Genomic DNA, 27,644 nt, shown 5'->3' with positions numbered 1-27,644 from the left:
TAGGGTATGTCCCAGTAAAATGCCAAAATTGTGTTGAAAAATGTGGTTTTCTGATTCAAGTCTCCCTGTACCTGAAAGCTGGGAAGATGGTGATTTCAGCACAGCAAACCCTTTGTTGATACCATTTCCAGGGAAAAAAACCACAAGCTTTCTTCTGCAGCACTTTTTTCCCCATTTAAAAAATAAATAAAAAAACACTCTATTTTGCTAATTTCTTGGTCTCCTCCAGGGGAACCCACAAACTCTGGGTACCTCTAGAATCCCTAGGATGTTGGGAAAAAAAAAGGATGCAAATTTGGCATGGGTAGCTTATGTGGACAAAAAGTTATGAAGGCCTAAGCGTGAACTGCCCCTAATAGCCAAAAAAAGGCCTGGCACCTGAGGGAAAAAAGGGCTTGCAGCGAAGGGGTTAACCACAAAGAAACTAGCAACACAATTTTTTTCTTGTTTTTCATGACAGTTAATGAAGTCCCAAGAAAAGGGGGGAAATGTGTTTTTCTTAGTCACTAAAGATGTTCATTTGGGGTATTTCAATAGTAGAAATAGATTTTCCACATTTCTCCCTTTTTAAAAGTGCACTTTTCATGTTCTTATGTGTGCATTATTTCCTTAAAATTAAACTTTATTTATGGCCAGTGGAGGTTTCTTTTTGTTTTGGTTTATTTACAGATCCTTCCCCTAAGGTGGCCTTATATAATCAAACCCCAGCATGATTATAGTTTCAAGCAGCAGAGCATCACTCAGGCCAGAGATGGTGATGGTCCTAAACCTTGCCACGCGTTCCATTTGAATAGCAACCACATGCCTCCTAGCCATTTCTCAGCCTCAGCTACATAATGGAGGTTCTTCCATCTCCATAAAAGCCACTCAGCTACACCACACAACTCTTGTATACGTCCCAACCTTAAGCAAATCTCTCAAAACCTGGCTCTTCCCCCCAAAGATGATAAGTATTCATCTTCATCAGACAACATATGACCAATCAATCAATCAAAGAAATTTGTAGAGCGCGCTACTCACCCGTGAGGATCTCTAGGCGCTTGGAACCAGGGGGGAGGGGGCAGGGAGGGTCACTGGTCGAACAGCCAAGTCTTGAGGTTCTTTCTCAAGACCAGTAGGTCTTTGGTTTTGCGAAGGTCTGTGGGGAGGGAGTTCCAGGTTTTGGGGGCGAGGTAGGAGAAAGACCTGCCTCCTGTGGTGGTGTGCTGGATGCGGGGGATTGTGGCTAGCGCGAGGTCAGCTGATCGGAGGTTGCGTGTCGAAGTTTACTCTTTCATTGAGGTAGGTTGGGCCCGTGTTGTGAGGGATTTGTGTGCGTGGATGAGGATCTTGAAAATTATTCTCTTGTCTATCGGGAGCCAGTGTAGGGATTTGAGGTGTGGTGAGATTCGTTCGTGGCGGGGGAGTCCAAGGACGAGGCGCGCGGCTGTGTTCTGGATTCTTTGGAGTTTTCGTTTGAGTTGGAGTGTGGTGCCGGCGTAGAGGGCGTTGCCGTAGTCCAATCTGCTGCTGATGAGTGCGTGGGTGACTGTCTTTCTGGTTTCTGGGGGGATCCATTTGAAGGATTGTTTTAGGGTGCGGAGTGTGTGGAAGCAGGAGGAGGTTAGAGCATTGATTTGCTGTGTCATGGAGAGGGAGGGGTCGAGGATGATGCTGAGGTTGCGTGCGTGAGTTGCGGGGGTGGGTGCGGGGCCTAGTGCGGTGGGCCAACAGGAGTCGTCCCATGTGGTTTTGTTGGGGCCGAAGATGACGACTTCGGTTTTGTTTGAGTTGAGCTTGAGGTGGTTAGTGGTCATCCAGTTGGCGGTGTCTAAGAGAGCGGCGTGTAGGTTGGTTTTGGCGGTGGTGGGGTTGCGGGTGAGGGAGAGGATGAGTTGGGTGTCATCTGCATATCAGAGGATGGTGATTCCGTGTGCTCGGAGAATGTTGGCTAGGGGGATCATGTAGATGTTGAAAAGTGTGGGGCTGAGGGAGGACCCTTGGGGGACTCAGCAGGTGATCTTGGTAGTGTTGGAGTGGAAGGGCGGAAGGCGGACTCTCTGGGTTCGGTCAGTGAGGAAGGAGGTGAGCCAGTCTAAGGCTTTGTGGCAGATTCCTATGTTGTGGAGGCGTGTGCGGAGTGTGTGGTGGCAGACGGTGTCAAAAGCTGCGGAGAGGTCTAGGAGGATGAGTGCGACGGTCTCGCCTTTGTCGACTTTGGTCCTGATGTCATCAGTGCATGCGATGAGGGCGGTTTCTGTGCTGTGGTTCTTGCGGAACCCAGATTGTGAGGGGTCAAGGGTGTTGATTGCTTCGAGGAAGTGGGATAGGCGAGTGTTGACTAATTTCTCTGCAACCTTGGCGGGGAAAGGGAGGAGGGAGATGGGGCGGTAGTTGGAGAGGATCTCCGGGTCGGCTTGCTTTTGTTTTAGGAGAGCAGTAATTTCCGCGTGCTTCCAGGGGTCTGAGTAGGTGGCGGAGTCGAAAGAGGAGTTGATTATGTTGTAGAGTATGGGGGCGATGGTAGGGCTAGCTTTGTTGTAGATGCGGTGTGGACAGGGGTCGGAGGGGGAACCGGAGTGGATGGAGTTCATGTTTTTTTCGGTTTCTTTGTGTGTGGTAGGGGTCCATGTGGATAGTGTGGTGGGGGGGTCTTGAGTGGGGGTTGAGTTGGGAGAGAGGGGTATGTGTGGTGGGTGTGTGTGATATGAAGCTGTTGTGGATGTCCAGGATTTTGTGGAGGAAGTGGTTGGAAAGGGCGTCACATAGGGGCTGTGTGTGTGTGTGTGTGTGGGGTCTATGTTGCTGGCTTTGGGTTTGGCAAGTTTATTGATGATGACCACCAATATAACTATGAAACAATCTCAAACTAAGCTCCACATATGCATACGTGCCTTGTGTTAAGCACTCAATATCTGAACCCTACCTTCCACCTCCTAAATGTGCCCCAATACACTGTACATCATGACTGCGCACTAATGAATACCTCACTTACATTCAAATGACAGCCTTATTTGTTCAACACCAGAAGGAACAATACTGCTAGGACAACTTTTAAGCAATATTTACAGCATGACAAACTCTTAGCTTGTTACAATAAAACCTCACCCTGGCACAGTACCTTCCTCAACCTCCATACTGCTAGTAGACAGACAATCTCCGAACTGTTTCTGCAATCATCCACCAAAACGCCCAGGTCTCATACACCACATCACTTCGACTAAATAAGAGTTCTTACCTTTTCGGGTGCTATGTTATTTTCTATACACCCACCACAAAACCAAAAGCCAACCCACTCTTAATGTGGTGCTCTTAACAAAATGCTCATATTTCCCTCTACTGTCCTTACCATTTGCCTGATATGATCCAGACATTTTCCACTTTCCATGCAATATCATATCTAGGAAAGTGCCAATGGTCAACCAATTAGCCATACGCCTCTCAAAATAAAACTTGTATGCTTCTCCATCAGAGGCCTGCCTCCCAATCCCTTATCCGACTGTTGGTGTTTTGTGCATATCTACTTGCAAATAAGTGAAACTATTTTTATGATCTTCTGCACATATACTTCCAATCTACTCTACAGCTACACTTGACTTCCAAAGCACCCAAAACCACTCTGGAACACTTTGACAATCCAGGTTGAGTACTTGGCACATTAAATACAGCGCAGGTAAGAGCAGCAACACAACTCGGTATGCATGAACCATTCCCCAACCCAAAAGCGTGCCATCCATGTACTATACTGTGCCAGAAGACCTTAACGTATACGGCATAAAAGCAGTCAGTGTATGTCAGTAGCAAAATATTTTTGGTAGCAGGTGAGTATGGTAAATGCATAACGATCAATTTCTCATCTTATCAGAACAAAATCAATATCTCTGGTGGCCAGTACAAATCTATGTAACCTTGACATCGCCAAACTGGAAAACAAGTGCAAGACCTAGAAGACTAGTAAAATAGGCTTCCCGATCAATGCAACTTCAGAACCAAACTAGAATTTATCTCTTCAATTCTTATATGTCAGCAATAGAACATTCAAGAGCTTTGCCCGCTGACAGCACCTGGCGAGAATCCCTTTACTGTCGACATCTTCTGTCTGTCTGTATTAATATATCTCTGTTGCACTCTAGCCAGGTCTGCCCTAGCTATACATGCACTTTAAATTGATAATACTGTAAAGAATAAAGTTAAATTACTAAGTAGCACTGTACATTTTATAAAGTGTATAACTAAGATCAAAATTCATTACAAAAACGAAAATACATGTATAAGACCACATTAAATACTACAAAAATACTATTCTTGTTCAAATAAAAGAAGGCAATATACACTAAGACACAATATTTGTTCATTTTCAGAGCTGAAGACAACATATGGTGTCAGACCCATTGACAACAACAGGGTAAATGCTAATATTGCATAACTAAAAGTGACCAATAAATTCTGGGCAGCAGAGTTGGGATGGAGCTGTAACCGTGACTAATCTTTACGGGAAACCTGTTTGTTTTGTGAAGGAGAGAAAATTGCAAAGGGCTGCATATTACAACATCCGCAATGTTGAGAGGATTTCTTTCGGATCCAGAGCATTAATTTGGCGGTGTTTTTCCCACTGTTCCCCAATACCACAGACTTTAGAAATTGAAGATAGGACAGCTCAAGCACGACAGGGAACCAATGATGATTGGTTCATGGTCAAGAGACTCAAGCAGAATCCCTTTAGGAGCTCAACAACTTAGAAATGGAAGAATGCTAGGAAAAATAGCAAAGCGCTTGGACTGCTGCTCTTTATCTCTTCCCTATGGGAGGGGCATCTAAACCTGCAGTCCGTTTCTCATCTTAAGTTTTGCCAGAGGAAATTAGTACATCTTTTTTTAGTAGCAGGCCACCGTGTTTTAACAGCTCCTAAAATTGAAAACTCAGTCCTGCACTCCCATACCTCTTTCAGATGCCCGCAGGTCACTGGCAAACAAGATATTCAGCATCTGCTTTATGGAAAATTGCATGTCACAATGAAAATGTATGGCACGCATACAGAGGAAGCCTAAGACCATGTGTAGTTTGTGATAATGACACTGTACACTCTGATCAGTCAGTCTTCTAGGTGGAGGTAGACTAACTACATCAAATGAACGATTGTTGATACCAAATAGAATGCAACCTAACCTAAGGAGCAGACCTTAGAATCGCTTTGTTTGCCCCCTGTAGCCCACTGAAACCTAGAGAACTTAGGACAAACTTCCTAGATAAACGTAAAAATACCCATCAAACAAGTAGATAGGGTACACCTTTTCAGCATCCTCAATCGAAGGTAGTGTTTGAAGCAAGATAATCTAAATCATTTAGAAATATTTGAAGCAAGAGAAATAAGTTCCTCTGCTAATACAGGGAGTCAGCGGATTCTCCTGTCTGAACCACAACAAAAACTGAGAATGTCCAGGTATTTTAATAATCACAGGAACCGGATGAGGTAAAAACTTCACTTAAATTCTTATTAATGTCTAAAGCACTCATACACCTGTGGGCATCGTTGTGCTAGGGCAATCAGGGGCACATTAAAAAGAAACCTTGGATAGTAATGAATTTGTCATATTTTCTAATCCAAGTCACTGGATCCATTACCTTAGGAATCTAGCTCCCACGTCCTCTTGGCAGGACGGGGTACCCACAGGAGCATCAGAGATCAGGCCTTCAGAGATCTGGCTGGTACATGTTGAGTAACCAGTGCTGATTTGGGATATAACTACAGTATGCCCGGTGCATCATACAGCTTGCCTTGTTATGCGTCCTCTGTTTCACTGGGAGCCAGTGCGGCAAACGGTGCACTTCAGACACTCAGAAGTAAGGCGAATATCAATATCAACTTTGCAATGTCATATTATGGCAGGCCTAAAGCAAGAGCATTCCCCTACTCTAAGCAGGAGAGGATGGCAGCACTGAAGACGTCACACTGTTGCTGTGTCGAAGAAATGGAAAAAAAATTATTCAAGGCCAACAGTGGAATAAGGCATGCAGTCGAAGTCTTATCAATTTGGGTGCTCCAGTATAGGTCAGGTGCGGCCAAAAACCAGAAGTTTTCACCGAACTGGCTGGAGAAGGAGCGTTGCCTAAAAGTATGGCCGGTAAGCACCTGATCACATCGGAAAATTGTCTTCAGAAATCAAGACATCAGTCTGTCTCCATTAGGCCTAAGAATGTTTTCTGCCATCCAGCTGTGAATGCTTGGTAGGTAGGTATTAAGGGTCAGCCCAGAACTAATATCCCCAGGTCAAATTTAAAATGAATCGGGGTGTCATCTAAATAGGGAAGCACCCAGAATATAAAGCTTTGAATCGTTCACTCTAAGGGTTGTACATAGATATGAAAAGAAAAGGGGGAAGATCAGACCTTTGGAGAGATATGTAGACATGGGTGCCAGCTGGCTTCAGCTTGAAGGAAAGAGATTAACTAGTTCAATGCTTGTTCTGTGAGAGTGATCTCTTTCAGTGAGGGTGACAATTATAATATGATCTTGTATTGAACTGTGAAAGAAGAGATTATCAGCAACATAGAATAGGGTCCCTGTTGTAAATAAAAAAAAAAAAAAAAAAAAAAAAAAAAAAAAAAAAGAGGGACGACTTTAATTTACAAGCATAATAGATTACTCTCTCCTGTCTAGCAGCGACAGTTTTGCCTCTTATTACACATGCAAAGATGGTTAATGCATATGTTCTATAGAAGCAATTTGTGTTGCCATTGGTATATGTTTTAATGATCCATGGGGAGTACCAATGTGATTCTAATAAGGTCATTTTGATAATTATTTAGGCACATACACAGATTCTCACAAGATGATCACATTTCTATATCCAAGTTTTGTGTTCTTTTAAAAGTATTTTCTACTCACTGAGTCATCTGTATGTTGTATACTGTAGAGCATGCAGGGTGTTTGCATTCAGCAAGTTAAAAGCATCCATACTGGAGCAAACGTTTATCTGTTCACTGAAACAACCACAGAGGAACACATTTCACAAAAATCCCCCAATGAAAGATAAGATGCTTTTAACAAAATCTCCATGCCCAAAAGGATTCAAAGGTTGTTTTTCTGTAAATTGGCGATTTTGCAGTAAATCTGTATTTTGTGTGTCTGGTAAGCTAGAACTACAATAGCTGCCTCATTTTATGAAGTTCCAGTATTAATTAGCGATATTTGTTTGGTCATGGCATGCTCATATTAAGCACAATATCAGAAAGGCTTTGAGGTCATAACCTATCTTCACAACCCATTGAGTACTCTGTGGTGCCCTGCTTGCCAGGACACTTAATGACATAGAATCACAAGGTAATGTGGGTTCCTTGGCAGACAGGGAGTGCGCCACGGTTGAGCTGGAAATTACATCTGCTCCTGGAGGAGTCATTTATGTATCTACTTAATCTGAAATAAGCCCTCTCCTAACAAAGCTACTCGTCTGCACGTTACTAAAACACATTTTCCACCACAACATGCCCCCATGCATACGTGTGCACATACCTGTTAAGAAATTTACAGTGATCCATGCCGAAATTCCTGTTGGGAAAAATATCATACAGAATGTATCAGGGCGGTGCAATAGTTAATATTTAAGTGCGACTAAACATTAAACTTCAGAGTAGATGATGAGTTTTTACATTTACACATAACAGCCATCTCAAATTGCGAAAAAGAGAATACAGCAAACCATACTTTCTAAGCTTCGTCACTGTATCTAATAGTCAGCTTTTGTTTCCTCATGGGTGTATTTCCTTCCCATCTACCACATGAACATTCTACACTGGACAATAGCTCTGTCAACTCCTTTAGAGACATCAAAGTCCAAGTATGTCTTATGCTTGCTGGAAAGGAACGTGATCTGTATGACAGCATGAACAGGCCATTAATATTGTATCTGTGAAAATAACTTTTAGAGTTCGTATGCTAAATACTAACCGTCCGTGGACGAGGTCAGACGACAGGCAGAAAAATGAAATTACGGTCACATAAAATATCTGGGCCTTTCTGACTCTTCAGAAGATGCTAAATAATTCATCACTCTTTCAGAAGTGGGGCAGAAAAAGAAGGTAACTGCCTGTACCTTTGTGAGAAATGAAACAAAAATGTAAGGTATGTATATAAATATAATCGCATATGGATTTGTAGTGATAAATGTAATTCTTTAATATGCACCCTTCTGCTCCATCCATTTATGTTACTCTATTGTCCTTTACTGCCTTCATTTTTATTCAACGCATCTTTCTTTTATGTGTAATATTTCTTGCCATTTGTGGAGCTTGTTCATGTTGGAATTGTGGGGAGAGGGTCAGTTAATTTCCCCAAAAATACGTACTCATTTAAAGATGTGTTGTCTATATGTTCCAGTTAATACACAGTTGTGACGCTCCTTAATTTGCAAACTGAATGTTGTATTATAAAATATGCTTTTTACAAAACCAAGGACAGAAGCACTGAAGACCCTAAATGACGCTGGTTTCGGCATGGCTCTGGTTTCTCCGAGAGTGCCATGAATTCTGGCTCCACACCGTTTCCACAGTAGTAGGTGAAGGGATGATCAAGAAGATATGTAAAAAAAAAAATAGGATAAGTCACTGCCAATCTTGAGTACAATTCACGATCCAACTCGAGTGCTAGGAGGTGCATGCGAGGGAGACGGGGAAGAGTGTTCATTTGTGGGCTTGTGCTACAATGACTATCATCACGGACTTGAGCTCACTCTGGAAGTGAAGTGTTGATCGTGTGTAAAAGAGGGAGAAGAAAAAAGGAAAAAAGTGAGAGAGAGACACACAAAAAGAGTTATCTTGGGTGGTAAAAGGGAAAAGTGCTGATATTCAAACAATTGCAAGGGTATTAAATGGGGGGCGTTGGTACAGGAAAACAAGTTGGTATCAATGGTTTGCAGCAAAGACCAACAGATTTATACCATGGCTGGAGACATAAAACTGGCTTCAAATATGAAAGCTGATCCTTGAAATTGGGTTCCATGTCATTGAGTAATGGAAAAAGCATACGTACTACAGGAATAAAAGGAGGTGTCTTCTTTATTGAGATATGTTAAAGGAAATAAGGAAAACAATATCAGTTACCTGTTAATATCAGCACAGTACTCTTAAGTTAGTGGGCGCTGAAGTCATCTAAAGGTGTCACTACAAACTAATAGAATTTCCCATTAGCTATAGGGGAAATTGTTCAGAGAAATTGGGTGTGGTAAAATTCAAGCATCTTGATTGAACCCGGGGTAGCTGAAGACTACGGGCCGTATTTACAGTTTGGGATACCCCGTCACAAACATGGCGGATGTCCTGTCTGCCGTATTATAGCCTATGGCACTTGTAATAAGGAGAATGGGATATCCATCACATTTTGACAGAGCATCCCATCCGTCAGTCTCTAAATAAGGCCCTCGGAATTAATAGATAGGCTGTCTACCAAGACGCATGCTTTTTGGAAAAAGGGAAGCAACAAGATAATAAAATGTGTACAGGATGATAAGGAAGCTTACAAACCAATGCACCTGATACTTGAGAAGGACATGTACTAAAGGTATTTTAAAGCCAATTGGGACACATTGTTTGTTATTTAACTTGATTTATTTGAGATAAAACATGAAAATAAAGACATTTATTTTCATGGTAAATTGCTGCAATTAATGCAGAAATAATGAACCACTAGATACAAATTAAAGTTGGAAAAATCAACAAAGAAATATTTAATAAGAAATAAAAACTAAAAGATTTTTAAATTTGGGTTTCAAAATGGAACCGCCCGAGACACTGGCACACTGCACTACCCTATTTCCCCAAGCATCTTTGCGGTTAATACATCCTTGGCCAATCCAATATTTATAATCAGAGGATGACCTAGCAATCAAGGATGTGCTTCAGTAAGAGAAGGGAGTATTGATAGGAGTCGTTAGGTAGTACATTGTGCCTTTGTTGCCTTGTTGCTCCATTTCGGAACGTGTTCCAGTTTCCCATTTCAGAGAGTATCACATTTTAAGTACTATTTAGCTCCTTGTCTAGTACATAATGAGCACACATGCATGCTTCTCAGTAGTTTTGAGGCATGATTATTACCACCTGCAAAAGTTACATACAATAATTCAACGTCCTCACAAGTGTATCAAAATTGGTTCATAAAATTCAAATGCTACTGTCCTGGCCATGTAAGGCAGAAAGGTCAGACATAAGATGTTCCTGCAGCTATTTTAGTAAGCGAAGGACAGACAGCCACCGACGGAAGTCTCAGAACAGCTAAAGGAACTGCTAGGGCAGACATAAAAGATTTCCGAGGCTCTTGATGTCTGCCAGGTTCATTCAGGTTAGCCACACACATCTCAGCTAGAATTCTTGAAAGTGTGCTGGCCTTGTATTTTTCTAATTACTCTCTCCTCTACCCTAATGGACCACTTTGGGACAGTTTTTTTTCTCACTTTCATTGTTATATTTTGGGGAGGTGGTGAGTCTTAAAGTCTGCAGTGATCTGGCTATCGTTCGCATCATCAGGCCCTTGAAGATACTTCTCACCTCATGTCCCGCCCTTGGCATGCCTTTAAAGTGAAGATTTGTGCTAGGATTGGTGCTTGGACTGAAATTGACCATAAAAAACATACAGGTGACATGTTTTTGGAAGATGGTTGAAAAGGCAGTATCAACTCTGTGTGCCCCGCCATCCTCCCGATTCAACTAAATATTTTTAGTCCCTTTAACGCCGGTATTTTTTCAAGCAAATTATATGACACTTATTCTGAAACCTCTCTCCTTTTCTCACTGCGTTGTCAGTTTCAAGTCTACTATTTCAAGAACAGAGAGCAGGAATGGTTTGGGTGCGGGAGAGAGTGCCAGAGTGCAAGTGTCACTCGCACTGCTTCCAGTGATCCTAAGTGGATGACTGCACAACAACAAGGTTTACTTTATTGGCAAATATGATTTTTCAAATAAGATAATTTGTTTCACATGACAAACATTTCTCTGGAATGCCAAGCAGTTCAACCTTCTTAATGTCCTGTACTCCTGTGCTCATAGCCTGACCAACTTTATAACTGCCACCTCCATCAGCACTTCTATCAATACAACAACAAATTATTATTCACCTTTCACAGAAGGGGGCATATATGTTACCCCACCAGAAATGTGCCGGATATCCCGTCTGCCGAATTACAAAGGCACTACATCCTATACCACAAGTAATACGGCAGACAGGATACTAGCCACATTTGTGATGGAATAACCTGTTCGCCCATTAGACTCTTTTCCAGAAGTTGGATTGCTTCAGCTTGGCAAGGCTGGAGAGGGTTCAACCTTTTGCGTCGGGCACACTTAATCGGATTTGGCACTGAGGAGAAAAAAGTATCAGGTGCTGCGAAGAACAATGTAGCGGAAGCTGCAGCAAAGTCGGGCCATCATCGATGCACCCTCTGTGAATCAGCTGGCAGGTAAGACACAGTCTTCTGCCAGTTCTCCAGACAGAAATTTTTGAAATAGTTTCTAAGCCCCAGCATTTAGGGTTAGACAGGAGGAGTAGACACTAAAACCTTTATCTAAGGGTTCCAGGACCACATGTACTCTTCTTGGGGACAGCACTCACTCAAGTATAAGCCACCAGAAGGGTCCAGGGAAGATCTAGTTTAACATGATTAGCTGGGATATTCAGGAAAGTGGGATGAACGAGTTACTTACCTTCGGTAACGACTTTTCTGGTGGATACATTAGCTACCTGTGGATTCCTCACCTCATGAATACTCCCATGGCGCCAGCATTCGACGGAAATCTTCTTACTAGTCTCTGCACGTCGACGAGGACGTCACTGTCTCGCACGCGACGCCGTCTGACGTCATACAGGCAATAAGAGGTCCTCGACGACGTGCGGACGTCAGTACCAATCATTTTTTACGTGCATGAGAACAACCAGGCAATGCAATGAAAGAACAAAGCAACATCCATTATATTGTAAAAATACACCACATTGTATGAATAACTGTAAATCTTTTTATGTACATATATATATATATATATATATATATATAAAACTCTTTCTTTTAAAATATATACACACACCAAGTATATACATAAAGATATATACACATATACCTATATATATATAAATATATTATATATATACATCTATTGCACCCTCAAAGATCAAGAGGAGCGCACTCAAGGATTACTTGGCAAGACCATAAAGGCAACGGGGAGGCGGGTGGGACCGTGAGGAATCCACAGGTAGCTAATGTATCCACCAGAAAAGTCGTTACCGAAGGTAAGTAACTCGTTCTTCTGATGGATACAACTACCTGTGGATTCCTCACCTCATGAATAGAGTCCCAAAGCAGTACCACGCCCGGCGGTGGGTGCCTAAATGGTCAAACCAAGAAATCCTGCAGCACTGACCGTGCAAAATGGCCGTCCCTTCTAACCTCAGAATCTAAACAGTAATGTTTTGCAAAAGTGTGAAGGGACGACCAAGTTGCGGCCTTGCAGATGTCGACCACAGGAACACCTCTGGCTAAGGCCGAAGTGGCCGACTTAGCTCTGGTGGAATGAGCTCTAATGCCCTCAGGAGGATCCTTCTTTGCCAAAGAGTAACATATTTTAATGCAAAGAACAACCCACCTGGATAGTGTTCTCTTGTGGACTGCCTTTCCTCTCCTCTTGCCCACGTATCCAATAAACAGCTGATCCTCCAGCCTGAAATCCTTTGTTCTATCGATAAAGAAGCTCAACGCTCTCTTTGGGTCCAAACGGTGCAGTCTTTCTTCCTCTTTGGAAGGATGAGGCGGAGGATAGAACGTGGACAAAGTAATTGCCTGAGCCAAATGGAAGGGTGAAACAACCTTCGGGAGGAAAGCAGCCTTGGTCCTCAACACCACCTTATCCCCATAAAAAGTTGTATAAGGGGGTTTTACTGATAAGGCCTGCAATTCACTCACTCTCCTTGCTGATGTTATAGCTATCAGGAAGACTGTTTTTAAAACCAAATACCTCAAGGGGCAAGAATGCATAGGTTCAAAAGGGGACCCCATAAGGAAAGTCAGGACTAAGGACAAATCCCATTGCGGCATAACAAATGGCTTTGGAGGATATTGATTTAGAAGACCTTTCAAGAATCTGATAACAATAGGGGATTTAAATAAAGATGGTTGGTCTGGAAGACATATGAAGGCTGACAAGGCCGATAAATAACCTTTAATGGTAGCCACTGCACAACCTTTCTGCGCCAGAGATAGAGCAAAAGACAAAACGTCCGATAGATGAGCTTGTAAAGGATCAATCTGCCTCTCTCCACACCACGCAACAAATTTAGACCACCTATTAGCGTAGATAGATTTAGTGGAGTGTCGCCTGGCCGCTAATATAACATCCACTACCTCAGGCGGGAGAGAGAAGGAACTCAGGTTGCCCCGTTCAATCTCCAGGCATGTAGGTGCAGACTCTGGAGGTTGGGGTGTAGAACCTGCCCCTGCGACTGCGAGAGGAGGTCTGCCCTGAAAGGGAGACGGAGCGGCGGGCACGTTGAGAGTTGGAGAAGGTCGGAGTACCACACCCTCCTTGGCCAATCCGGAGCTATTAAGATTACTAGAGCCCGGTCTTGGCGAATCTTCCTCAATACTCGAGGAATCAAGGGTATGGGAGGAAACGCGTAAAGCAACTGGCCGCACCAGGTCATTTGAAACGCGTCCCCCAACGCTTCCTGCATCGGATACTGAAGGCTGCAGAACAACGGACAATGCGCGTTCTCTCGAGTGGCGAACAGATCTACCCGAGGAAACCCCCACTTCTGGAAGATTAAACGGACTTGATCTGGATGGAGACGCCACTCGTGGTCTGCCGAGAAGTGGCGACTGAGACTGTCCGCACGCACGTTCAAGACTCCGGCCAGATGGTTTGCTATCAAGCAAATCCGATGGTCCTTTGCCCAGGACCATAGTCGAAGAGCTTTTCTGCAGAGAAGGTACGACCCCACTCCTCCCTGCTTGTTTATGTACCACATCGTGGTAGTATTGTCCGTTAGGACCTGTACCGACTGACCACGAAGGGAAGGGAGGAAGGCCTTGAGAGCCAGACGTACAGCCCGTAACTCTAACAGATTGATGTGAAAAATCTGTTCCTCTGGAGACCAAAGACCTTTGATCTCCAGATCCCCCAGATGAGCTCCCCACCCTAGAGTGGAAGCATCCGTTATGACTGTGGCCACTGGTGGCGACTGCTGGAACGGTTTTCCTTGTGAAAGATTGTTGCTTGCAATCCACCACTTCAAATCCACAGCAGCATCTCTGGAGATCTTGACAGTACCCTCTAGATCCCCTCTGTGTTGAGACCACTGCCTTCGGAGGCACCACTGAAGAGCCCTCATGTGCCAGCGAGCATGCGTGACCAACAGAATGCAGGAGGCAAAAAGACCGAGCAGACGAAGGACCTTGAGGACTGGAACTACCGCTCCATTTCGAAACATTGGAACCAAATCCTGAATATCTTGAATCCGCTGAGGCGGAGGAAAGGCCCGACCCAATGTCGTATCCAGTACTGCCCCTATGAACAGGAGGCGCTGAGAGGGCTCCAGGTGAGATTTGGGCTCGTTCACCGAAAAGCCCAGGTCGAACAACAACTGGGTTGTTGACTGCAGATGACGCAACACAAGCTCCGGGGACTTGGCTTTGATCAACCAATCGTCCAAGTAAGGGAATACTGCAATCCCCTTCCTTCTGAGCTCTGCCGCAACCACCGACATCACCTTCGTGAAGACTCGAGGTGCTGAAGTAAGACCAAACGGAAGGACCGCAAACTGGTAGTGTTGCGATCCCACCACAAACCGGAGATACTTCCTGTGTGACTTGAGTATCGGGATATGAAAGTAAGCATCCTGCAAGTCGACAGACACCATCCAGTCTTCCATGTTCAACGCCAAAAGCACCTGTGCTAGGGTCAGCATCTTGAACTTTTCCTGCTTGAGGAACCAATTCAAGATCCTCAGGTCCAGAATTGGTCTCAAACGACCACCCTTCTTGGGAATCAGGAAATACCTTGAGTAAACTCCTTGACCCCTTTCCTGCTCCGGGACCAACTCCACCGCGCCCTTTAAAAGGAGGACTTCTACCTCCTGTTCTAGCAACAGGAGGTGTTCTTGTGAACAATACGAAGGGCGGGGCGGGATGAGGGGCGGAAACTCCCGAAAGGGAAGGGTGTAGCCTTTTCCCACAACACTGAGAACCCAAGTGTCCGACGTAACAGTCTCCCATTTGGTGAGAAAATGCTGTAATCTTCCCCCTACAGGAGACGAGTGAGTGGGAAATGGTGGAAGCCTAAGGCTGCTTCCCCTGCTGCACCCCGCCAGAGGATGAGGAAGAGGCAGAGTGCTGCTGAGAGGCTCCCCTGGTGCGGACCCTACCCCTCCCCCTAAAAGATCTATAGGGATGGGAAGAGGCAGGTTGCTGATATCTTCCCCGAAAGGAAGAGGAGGAAGAGCCACGCCCAAATCCACGAAACCTCCTGAAGAATCTGGAAGAGGCCGTGGAAGAAGGAGCTTGGAGTCCCAACGACTTAGCCGTGGCCCTGCTCTCCTTAAAACGTTCCAAGGCCGAATCAGCCTTAGCCCCAAACAGTTTGTCCCCATCAAACGGGAGATCCAACAATGTGGACTGTACATCTGCCGAAAAGCCCGAGTTACGGAGCCAGGCCTGTCTCCTTTCCACCACAGTTGTGCCCATTGCTCTGGCTACCGAGTCGGTGGTATCCAGTCCCGTCTGGATAATTTGGGTCGCAGCAGCCTGGGCATCAGAGACAAGATCCAAAAGACCCTGGGGAAGCTCTGTAAACGAAGAGGAGATGTCATCCATCAGAGCATGAATATACCTCCCCAGGATACAGGTCGCATTAGTGGCTTTGAACGCCAGACTGCAGGACGAAAAAATCTTCTTCGACTGCGCCTCTAGCTTTTTTGAGTCTCTGTCCCCAGGCACCGTCGGGAAAGAACCAGGCGCTGACTTGGACGAACAGGAGGCCTGCACAACCAAGCTCTCCGGCGTAGGGTGCCTAGATAGGAAACCAGGATCAGTTGGAGCCGTCCGATACCTCCTGGCCACGGCTCTGTGAACTGCTGGGGAAGATGCCGGCTTCTTCCACACCTCTAAAACCGGATCCAGCAGAGCGTCATTAAAAGGTAATAGAGGCTCCGCCGCGGCTGAGGCCGGATGCAACACCTCTGTCAAAAGGTTTTGTTTCGCCTCCACCACCGGCAAAGGCAGGTCCAAAAAACTAGCTGCCTTCCGTACCACTGTATGAAAGGAAGCAGCTTCCTCAGTATATTCCCCCGGGGACGAAAGGTCCCACTCAGGGGAAGTGTCCAGCCCACTGGCCGACTCCAGTCCACGCAGCCCATCACCCGAGTCCTCTAGCTCTCCTTCCTCTAGGGCTCGTTGGTACTCCTGCTCCTCTAGTACCCGGAGAGCACGCCTCCTTGAATGCAGTCGTTGCTCAATCCGCGGAGTCGACAACACCTCCGCCGAAGTCGGAGATCGGCGCCGATCTTCCGAAGCCACCGACGCCGCATCCGGCGCCACAGGTAACTTCGGCGCCGACTGAAGAGCAGATGAAACTGATGGACCCACCGGAGTCACAGGCCGAAATCTCGACGTCGACGGGATGGAAATCCCTGGGGCCAATCCCTCCGAAGCCATCGGAGCGGCCACCGGCGCCGACACTGGCGCCGAGCCCACGTTCCCAAACGGGAGAAAGGGCATAAAAGGTGCCGGCCGAAGAGGCGCAGGATCACCCAAAGAAAAGGCCAAAGGCCCAGCCGGAGCACCCCCTGGAGCCATCTGTTGGAAGATGGCATACATCGCATTCAAGAATGCGGAACTATCGGCTCCAGGGGTGGGAAAAGCCGGATACTGGGGTGCCTGACTCAGAGGCGACCCCGACGCCGGCCTCGGCGTCTGCGCCGGAGAAAACACCTGAGGCTCCAATACCTCAATCACCGACGCCTGTCCAGGCGAAGTTGGAGACGTCGGAGAGAGCAACGGCGTCGAAGGATGCGGCGTCACCGTGGGGCTGACCTCCCATGTCCTCCGGCGCCGATCCGGAGACCTGGAACGAGCCTCCCTTGAATGACGCCAAGATTCTCTACGGCGCCGGGAGTCTCGATGACGCCGATGTCTTGGAGAAGACTTTTTCTTGTGATGCTTCTCCTTTGACTTGGTCATAAACAGCTTCGCCTCGCGTTCTTTAATGGCCTTCGGATTCATGTGCTGACACGAATCACAAGTCGAGACGTCGTGGTCGGAGCTCAAACACCAAAGGCAATCGGAATGAGGATCCGTCACCGACATCTTGCCTCCACACTCACGACAAGGCTTAAATCCAGACTTTCTCTGCGACATTATTTCCACAGAGAAAGAGTACGCAGCAAGATATACACTGTAACCGCAAGAGTAACAGTTGCTCCCTCGAAGATAACCGTTTCGAATGCACGGAAAAAAGGGAACTGACGTCCGCACGTCGTCGAGGACCTCTTATTGCCTGTATGACGTCAGACGGCGTCGCGTGCGAGACAGTGACGTCCTCGTCGACGTGCAGAGACTAGTAAGAAGATTTCCGTCGAATGCTGGCGCCATGGGAGTATTCATGAGGTGAGGAATCCACAGGTAGTTGTATCCATCAGAATATTGTAGCTTTTGAGTTGCCGCAGCATAACAGGAGGTCGGGCAACTGACCCTCCAAGTCCACTTCTAGGATCTCCGTACATGGAGGAATAGGTCCCGCCCTTAGGGGGTCTCCTCTTAGGTCACAACAGCAGGGGCAGTCCTTCTTGCGTCTTCCACAGGTCCAGCAGTGTACTAAGGAAGGTACTGTGGGTCCCACATTTATGCCCAGTGCCAGTCTGTGGGTGGGTGAAGCTCCTGGTCACTCCCTAACCAACAAGGCAAAAATTCCCAGTGGTGGCCCATCAACTTCCGAAGCACTTCTAGTGTGTTTTACTGTAGACTATTCCACAATTCCTTCTCCACCTAAAACCAAGATGGCAGAACCTTTTTTGTTCCGTGTAGAGTTCCTTGTGCCCACCCTCAGATGTGGCTAAGGTAATGGACAAACCTTCCCAAGAGGTCACTTCAAACCAATACTGAGATTTCTGCCCCTCCCACTGAGTTCTTAGGCAGGTTGGCTATGAGGACAAAAAGTAAGCACGTTTAGGTGTAAGCCACATCTCCAAGTGACATGGTAGGTTTCCTTTGAAGCTCAGGAAGTGGGCGAGCACTGCTTCCCAGACCATCCCGCCCAGGAAGAAAAACATCTCCCAAAAAAAAAGCCCTTTTGTCCACTGTCTGGGAGAAATATACACATCTCACAACAGGAGAGTCATTAACAGTCTGATGACACTAAAAACTAGCAGAAAGGCACTTTTGATTTGGGCAAGAAAATGACAACTTTCTAAAAGTGTAATTTCCAAAACAAGGACATAAAATCCAACTGGTCCATTAAGGTGCATTTTAATTTACTATTAAACAGCAGATGGCTTGGCATCTTAAGATGATGGTAGCATGCTAACTCTGTTTTCCACCACCTGTATCATATCCTATGACATCCTACCTCCCTGAGCTTGGCAGCCAGCCACTGAATATGAGGGGAAGGCAAGAGTGGCCGTGGCGCTTCAAGTGAGTGGCGCGAGGTCTCAGAGGTCTCCTATTGGCTGCCAAGAGACAGCGGTCCTGGTGGACATGCACAGAAGACCCTCCCACACAGGACAGATGATCGGCACTGCTGGTAACAGGAGTGATAGAGAAGCAGGATTGAGATGCAGCCGCCTGGTCCTGGGACCGCAAGTAGACCATGCAGAGGAGGGCTTTCGGCCCAGATTGCTGGGTTGAGTTTCTACTGCTGCCTGACCCTGGCGCTGACACCTGGATGCCACAGGCCAGGGCACGGAGAGGCGGGGCTTAGGCAAAGTACCTCGTAAACCGTTCCACAAGGCTTACTGCTGATTAGAGACTGGCAAATGCAGATCCTGAGACCTGGGCCTTTTGATAGGGAAGGAGCTGCGCTGAATCGCCACCCTCAAAGAGCTGGACGGTGCGACTTGTTACCATTATGCATTCTGAGACCCAATAAATGTGTATGCCCAGAGGAGAGGCCCGCAGTGCCGGCTGTTGTGGGACTCGGATCCAGGTACTGCAATTGCCACGTGTAAAAGTAGAAGACTCATGGCCAATGGAGGCCCTACCCCACAGTCCTAGGCATTGTGGGCATTGGCTGGACTGTGATCCAACGGTGAACTGACAACCCTGGATGTAATCGGCAAGCCATCAGCTGACCACTCATGCCGCCTCAATAAAATGTTTTCCCTTGCTTGAGAGCTGGGACATCATGCTGCAGCCCCACCAATGGCACCCAGAGGCTGTACAGTCACATAATGATCATCATGGCCAAGGAGGAAGCTCCTCTTCCTGGCAAACAAAGTATATTAGATAATCCTGCACATCCTAGGGGATCAAAACAGCCGCCTCACAATGCTATGACACCAGTGGACACCACATCAGAGGGCAAAGACGAGGCAAACAGCACCAGAAAAGATACAGCCATGATCTTAGCCACCATCAACCAGTCGAACGACATGTTAGATGCCAAGATTGCTGCTGTGGGAGGTGATGTCATGTTGCTGCGCTAGGACCTACGACGAGCTGCGGTCAGAATAACGGAGGCCAAAGTCCAGAAATCCAGAGTAGAAAACACAGAGGTGGAGCTGTAGGTGATGATTTTGTGGTTATCTTCTTTATCCAAAGAACTGGTTGCAAGGGTAGAGAACACAGAAGGTGAAGCTCCGAGACATTTTTGGGGGTTCCCAGAGGGCTGCGAGTAGGCCTCACTCAAGTAATTCTGGAACAGTGGACCGACTCACTGTCTCCTTCCTTTGGCACTGAACGGCCCCACAGGGCACTAGCCCAGATACCGCCCCCTGGAGTCTGTGCCTAGACCCATGATTGCTGACATACTGAATGATTTTGATAGAGAAGCAATCCTTCTTTATTCTCACTCCCAAAAACACTCTTATTTCAATCCGACAAAAAAATTATCTTCCCAGACAACACCACAATGGCCCAGCAGCAGCAGAAGTCCTTCATAAACGCAAAGAAGAAAGTGAGCAGCCTCAATATTTGTTACATGCTTTTATACCCTACCAAAGTTATCTATGAAGCCCAGACCCTCTTCTTCTAATGCCCCGAAGAGGCATTTCAGAAGAACGGAAGAATAGGTCCACCCACAGCCACATACTCCACCCCCACTTGACACTGACCGCTCCCAGGGCTAAAATCCCTTGCCTCCTCAAAAAATCATAGGAGTCAAGTGTGCGAAACAATGCGCTCCCACTCATCTTGGGAGGAAAGACACAAGACTTCTGAGGTGCCATGTGAGAGCCGTGGTGGAGTGACCACGTGGTGGGGGGAGCGACAGGTGACTTCACCCTCCTGGACTTAAAGGCATGAAGGATGGAAATGTTTGCCGATGGATGCTGCAAAACATTCTGGGCCCTGTGCCCGATGGCTGACTAGCAGTCTGTCACTCCAGTGTTTTCTCCACCCTTTCCTCTACCCTTCCCCTCCCCCTGTAGCTACCCTCTGATGGAGAGGAATAATGGATGAAATAGAGGTAGCTCTTCTGAATTAGTGCCAAGAAGGGTCAATGGTGGAGACAAGAAACTGACACCTGCCCTTATAGTGCTTGTTGACCCCTATTTACCATTTGGTGTGACCTCCTATGCGGAGTCACAAGCATGGCAGTTAGATTGTTTGAAAGGGGTGCATTTGGGATATGACCTCATTGGCTTCCCATTGGCTCCGGTTTTTGGTCTGTCCCGCAGGAGATACTTTATTTTTTCGAAGTATAGGGTGGGTGGGATTGTGATATTGTTGTTTCCAGTTTATGTTGTTGGTGCTGAAGCATTTCCCTATGGCCATCAACGCCCACATCACTGTGGGTACCGCTCTCCTACTCAATGGTTAACTGCACTAGCGAGGCCCTGAAGGACCAGATCCACTTGGTACCCTGGAATGTGAATAGTCTATTTAATAAGGTTAAAATAACTGCAGCCCTTTGGAGATTCAAGGCAGATATCCTGTTCCTCCAAGAAACCCACCTGGTGGGTAATAAGGTTCCCTTTCTTGCGAGATATGGGCTCACCCAGGTCTTTCACTCTGTGTTTACTCTGTACTCAATGAGTGCTGCTATCCTGATCAAGCGCCACCTGACAGTTTTCGAATGGACAGACAGATGGAGCTTGAATGAGGCCTCCTTTATGGGAAACCACTGACATTGGTAAATGTCTATCTCCCACCTCCACTTTAAGTTTCCTTTTTGGAAGCCATCAGAAGAGTATTGGAGGATTTCCCTGGGGGGGGGCCTGTGGTGGCAGGGTGGGGGGGTTGCCGGAATATGGTTGTGGACGACACTGTGGATAGGCTTTGGGGAGGGGGTGGGGTCACCAGAAGCAGTTCCTCAATGGCATCTTTTATGGATGGGTTGGCTCTTTCCGACAAATAGCGTCTTTTCCATTTGTAGGAGCGAGCGTTTACATTCCAACCTGGTGTACACAGCACTTCTTCCCACCTTGACTATTTTCCGCTGCCCAAGACAGAGATACAGAAAGTAAAAGAAGTGCAGATCCCGGGCCAAGGACTCTCAGACCACTTCCCAATGGAAATCTGCCTGAAGTCTGCACATAATAGGCCTTATATGCTGTCTAGTTATCTAGTCTCTCTGGTATAGGGCTTACACAGCACCCATAGGCGATGCAATAGATGCGTACTATGCCCAGACCAGGGAACCCATTGCCTCCTCCGGTACTCTATGTGAAGCCCTCAAAGTGATGCTTCAATGGGACATTATAAGTTATTTATTTGACAGGTAGGAAACTCAGAAAGCTACAATTGGTGAATGAGTTGGAGTCTCAGAGGCTAAATCTGGAGACACTTTGCCTCGTCGACCCAAAACCTGAAATGTGTTGAACTATGGTCCACACCCAAACATTGATACAACAAACACTACTGGACAAAGCCAAGAATATTTGGGTTGCCTCAGAGATGAATCTTTATCAATGTGGAGACAAAGCAAGCAAGCTAATCCACCGGCTCTGCTCTAACATACAATACTGCAGCCCAATCATGTAGCTTATTGACTCAGAAGGTTTGAAAATAACCATCAATAAAGATATCGCCAGACAATTTGCATAATACTACGAAGGCTTATATGCACACTAAGATGAGTTTCCCAAGGCGCAGATAGACAGCTTCATTTTAATCTGCCTCTTCAGAGCCTCTGTGGTGCCAAAAGGCCGTTTTAGGAGTGTGACCTTGCAGTTGACGAGCTCTGGGCAGCCCTGAGCTGCTTAAATTCAGGGAAAGCATCTGGCACTAATAGTTTCCCAAGAACACCTTTTAAGCTCTTCATACAGAAATTGAGTGACCCCCTGAAAGTGCTCCTGAAATAGGTGGTGAAAAACTTGTGGCTGGCCCACGACTTCCAAAAAGTGGCAATAGTGGCAATCCTGAAACCGTGAAGAACCCTGGAGTAGTATTCCTCATATCTCCCCATTTCCCTCCGAAACACCGAAGTTAAGATCATCACTAGGGCACTGGCCGACCGATTGTTTGGGGTAATATCCTTACTGGTCCACCTCGACCAGTCAGGATTCATGTGACACTAAGCTACTAGAAGCAACATCCAAAAGTTAGATAACACGTTGGCCCTGACAACTAGGGCAGCCGGCTATAGTGGAATAACTGATGACTGGGGAAAAAGTCACAATCTCCTTAATGTTGATGTGGGGGAATGTCCAGCGAAAAAAGGTGGAAACCATCTAAGAATTCAGAGGAACCTTGCCAAACAGGTTACAAGTAATATGTAGTAAGAAATCTCATGTAGATCAGGGGAACTAAAGAAGACTCTCTGCGGTTGGTGCCAGTTACATAATGAATAGACAATTCTTCCAAACTGGTTCTGATGTACTGAATCTCTCTCTCTTAATAAAAGAGACGAGTCAGTTCAATTACTCTTAAATGTGGTAAAATGTTAGACATTCTGCAAGTACTAAGACATGGTCACACTGCAAGCCTCAGGAGATTCACTGCTCTTTAGAGGGGATTTATCCTCTCTTCAAAAGGAAATACCTTTCCTTCAAAATGTATTTACCATGATGAAAACAGTAAAGAACCAGTCTGTCTCTCTTACTGGCCAAGAGAAAAAAGTAAAGGGTTCTGAGCACCAACTCCAAATGTTGATAAGCCACGTTCAATAATTAAGCCTGAATATGAAAGTAATTCAAGAACATTCATCCATCTGTGTGCCTACCTGTTTAACTGTTGATTCGTTGGCCACTCAGAGGTACCACTATAGTTTCAACAAGCATGAAGAACATTATGGGTATCAAATTCAGGTTGAATGGATACTCTTAGACTATCAATAAAAGTTTGCCTCCACAAGATTAATGAATCTTTGATGTTGTAGTCAAATTGGAAAGTACGCACACAAGTCTTTAAGATCCATGATGCAGAGTCATTCAGTTGCTGTAGAAGCAAGAAGACACAAATCAACAACACAATTTTGAGTTTATTCAAGGAGAGAAACTAGTTAAACCATAGTAGGTCAAGATGTTCCTTAAGCCACAAAAGTAGTAAAGTAATGTCTCAGGCATTGGCATGAATTAGTGTGCCAAGCTTCAGTGCTCTGTGTACCTTGGTCCAGACTTTTAGCCAATCAACTGGAAGAGATGGAAACTAAAGTAGAAGGGGAACTACATTTGAAATACACCAACAGTGGTTGTTACTAAGGGCCCTTTATATATTTTCTACCCTTCATTTTGCTGGAGACATTATGTTACACAGCAGTATGGTTCTACAGATCCAAATGTGAGAGATGAGAAGTCTTTATGTTGAAATGTATTGGGATTTTTCTGCAGCTAGTGGTTGGCTGATCCGACTTCAAACTCCAAAGAGGAATCTTACACAGGCTTGACAGGCCTGGCTGAAGTACCAAATAGGCTTCTAACTTATGGTTTTGTTAGTTAAATAATGACTTTACTGTTTCTGCATGAGCCTTCCAGAAGATAATGACCTAAAGTGGCTGAAGAAAATATTCCAAGCCTACTTCATACTTAAGTTAAATTTGCATTTCAATCCGAATTCCTTACTCTTTGTCATGGTCAAAGTGCCCAGTGATGTTTGAATAAGGTGAAACAGACTTCTTGCAAGCAAGGAGAACATTTGGAGGCTAGCAACTGCAGTGGCGTACACACGGGAAATCATTTGTCTAACAGTATGCTTTACCTGGTTAGCACAGAATTCATATTAAAGTGAGACTACGAAAAGGGAGGAAAGTTGGAATATCACTATCTAGAGCCAAAGACACCAAACAACATTGTGCTGGTGGGTGTGGCGTGGCACACTTGTGCATCAAATGGAGTTCATAACTTGTTTATGTGTTTCACCATGACAATAAAAATGTAATAGGCACACTGATGCCCAATAAATTCTTGAAGAAGGATTCAGTTGTATGGTTTCATAAAGGCACTGCAGCAACATATCTTCAGTGTGGCTACTGCAAACAAGACATTACACAGAGCCAGACCCTGGAACTCCAACTTGGCATATGATGTAAGTTCAACTGATTTTCCAAAAAGTCCACGCTGAGACCACTACAACAAATATCTTCGTGCGGCTCTGTTGGGTAGTATGAGGCAGACAGCCTTTTGTTCAGAAGTGATGATTCCAGTTTTGTATGTCCCCGTGCTAATGCAATGGATGATTATTTTTTTTTAAAACAATGATCATCATCCTATTTCACCTTGAACTCCTATACAGAAAAGGTGTTCTTCTGGCAGATTTCTGGCCAAGATCTCACCATTTGCTACAACCGAAGACTGCACGCTGGAAGGATGAGGGGCAGGAGAAGCAATCAATGAAAGAGTACTTTTCCTTTTATAGTTAGAATTTTGTGTGATCCATGACTGAATATTTCTAGAAGTTCAGAAAAGTAAGCATTAAACTTCCAGTATGAACCTGAATGAGACCGGACAGATGGACTTTGTGAAAGTCATAACCACTGAGAAATCAATACTACGACCTTCCTGTGAATTGCCTTAAAGCATTATGAGCTACATTGGGATGAGGAGGTCGAGGTCTGCAAACGCTAGAAGATTCTCAAATGCATCTACCATTTTGTTTCAGTACTGGGCTTCACTGGTCAGACTTGCATCAAGACACAATGGACCAGATGTATCAAGAATGCCTTTTGCGAATCGGAAATAGCGATTTTTAAGAAATCGCTATTTCTGATTAGCAAAAAGCAATGTATCATATTTGAGATTCGGTAATAGCGATTTCTTAAAAATCGCATATGCTATTACGGAATAGCAAATTGCGATACCGGCCCCCATTCGCATCTATGGGCCTGTCGACCCATATTTGCGAATATTTTGCATGTCCCAAATTGCGAATTCCTAACTGGAATTTGCAATTTTGGGAAATGCAAAGTCCAGGGTGCTGGGGGCCTTAGGCCCCCTCTGCTGCACCCCATAATATTTTTTTGCAACATGTAAGGTGCACACATGACAAAAGGGCATGTGTGCTTTACATGTAAATTTTAAAAATGCATTTTAAATGCATTTTTAAAATTTGCACATGGTTACCACCAAGTTCAACTTGGTGGTAAATAGCGATTCCTTAAAGCCCAATTCACATTAAGGAATTGATTCTTACATGTGCTTTAGAAATCGCAAATAAGGAATCCTTATTTGCGATTTCTTATTTAGAGAGTCGCAATTTGCGACTCTCTAAACTGGGTCGCAATTTTAAGGAATCGCTATTTTAGCGATTCCTTAAAATTGCTTTCAGAATGCCTTTGATACATTCTGAAATGGCTTTTTGCATTCGCAAACAGGCATTCGCACTGTTTGCGAATACAAAAATCTTTGATACATCTGGCCCAAAGTGCACAAGTCAATGCTAAATTCCAAACATTGAGAAACAACAGAATGGGAAGAATGAATGACTTATCTACAGCTATGTCTAACTCCATTGTCTATTATTAAGATTTTAGGTCACAATCATAGAAAGAGGAAGGTTGGGGGACTTCTAACATCAACTGTTTTCCAAAGTCTGTAGCATTCTCGAATGACCAGTGTCATAATTATCACAGGTACTGGCACTCCCACTTGAATGTGATCAAAGTGCGTTTTGATATTTTTACTTAGTCGTCACCTAAGAATTATCTTCCGTAATGTTTCGCAGTCATTACACTCATAAAAGGAACTGAAATTGATCTTTGTTAACGTTTGTTGAAGCACTGCTTTATAATCAGATTTGGTTTCAATTTCGCCAGAAACATACAGCACACCAAATGGCGCCACCAGAGGCAGTCCAATGGCTGTAGTAGTAGTCCTTAGCTTGCTCACATTACATGGTGCTCTACAATACCCAAACTTGATCAAGGCACTTTGAGATCGTAGTAGCTTTTTGGGATGGAGGCTTAGAAAAAGTGGGGTTCAGCACCGGTGAGGGAAGACTTGGAGCTCTCAATATCATGGAAGCATGTTCTGCTTTGCTTCTTGTAATCAAGGCAGTTCGATATCCGCTACCTGATGTCCGCAGATTAGCACAGTAGCAGTGACAATAATATGGAGCAATATTGATACGTGGGTAAATTAAGCCACAGCCCTTTGGAGTTTTCTATGGAAGTGTGCTATGGACGCAGCTTCAACCAATGCAGCATGGGGATCACTGCTTGGAATACCAAGCGGCCTAGGGTGATAACTTGCAAAATTAAAGAAGTATCAGCTTTTAAGTTATGTATTTAAGTTTTTATTTTGCACTCCACTCTGCTTTTGGATACATCAGTGCTCCCCGAAGCTCTGGAACATCCCCTTTTCAAACCATTAAGTCAGCTGTTGTGTCGTGTGTGACAAGGATTTCCTGGTAACAGATACAAGTTGCGTACAAAAACAGGTCTGAGTGTATGGCATCATGGGTGCGCTAATACATTATTAGAGTATCTGTGTGTTAGGCTTAGGGCCTAGAAAATTAACTGTTTGAATGGTAGTACCATAATTATGTGTTAATTGTTGAAATTATTATGGTAGTGTTCTTATAAACAACACAGAGAAGGAATCTCTCTATGAGCTGCACGTGGTGAATGAAGCCACAAGGCTATCTCAACTTGTGCAGAATTAGTTCAGATTGAAGCACAGTTGTTAAATCTATAAATGTTCGTTGTATAAGAAAGAAAAGTTTGCAGATAGATGTAGAAACAAATGAGCTTACATGAATGCCCCTTCCCCTCTCCACAGGGAATAAATGAAAGCTATGGTGTAAAGAGCAGCTACAAAACGGAGGGTTTAGACCAGTGGCTCTCAAAATTTTTAATGCTGCACCCCACCCCACCCCCCAGAGTGGGAAAAAAAAAAATCATCGGCCCCCTCAGAATTTTTCACAATTATTCTAGTAAATTGGCAATGTTTAAATAAGTCTAGACTTATTTAAACATTGCAGTTAAGTTCTGTTACCTTTAAAAAAATGCAATACATGTATTTCTGCTTTAAAAAGCAGTTTTATCTGCATAATGCCTCTTTTGGTCAAAGCCTGCCCCCCCCCCATCACTTGGGGGCCCCATAAGGGGGC

The 27,644-nt window shown here is 45.1% G+C and overlaps 1 protein-coding gene across 1 annotated transcript in view; it reads right to left on the bottom strand.

The window, feature by feature from the left end:
* ENTPD6 (ectonucleoside triphosphate diphosphohydrolase 6) overlaps positions 1-27,644 on the bottom strand; it is a 296,348-nt gene that overhangs the window by 169,618 nt on the left and 99,086 nt on the right. Inside the window, exon 6 of the mRNA XM_069235036.1 lies at positions 7,490-7,525. Coding sequence (XP_069091137.1) covers positions 7,490-7,525 — 36 coding nt within the window. The remainder of the gene's footprint in view (positions 1-7,489; positions 7,526-27,644) is intronic.

This window comes from Pleurodeles waltl, chromosome 5, assembly GCF_031143425.1.
Source record: "Pleurodeles waltl isolate 20211129_DDA chromosome 5, aPleWal1.hap1.20221129, whole genome shotgun sequence".
NCBI classification, from domain to species: domain Eukaryota; kingdom Metazoa; phylum Chordata; class Amphibia; order Caudata; family Salamandridae; genus Pleurodeles; species Pleurodeles waltl.
Note: the sequence above shows the minus strand (reverse complement) of the source record. Positions and strands in the feature narration are given on the sequence as shown.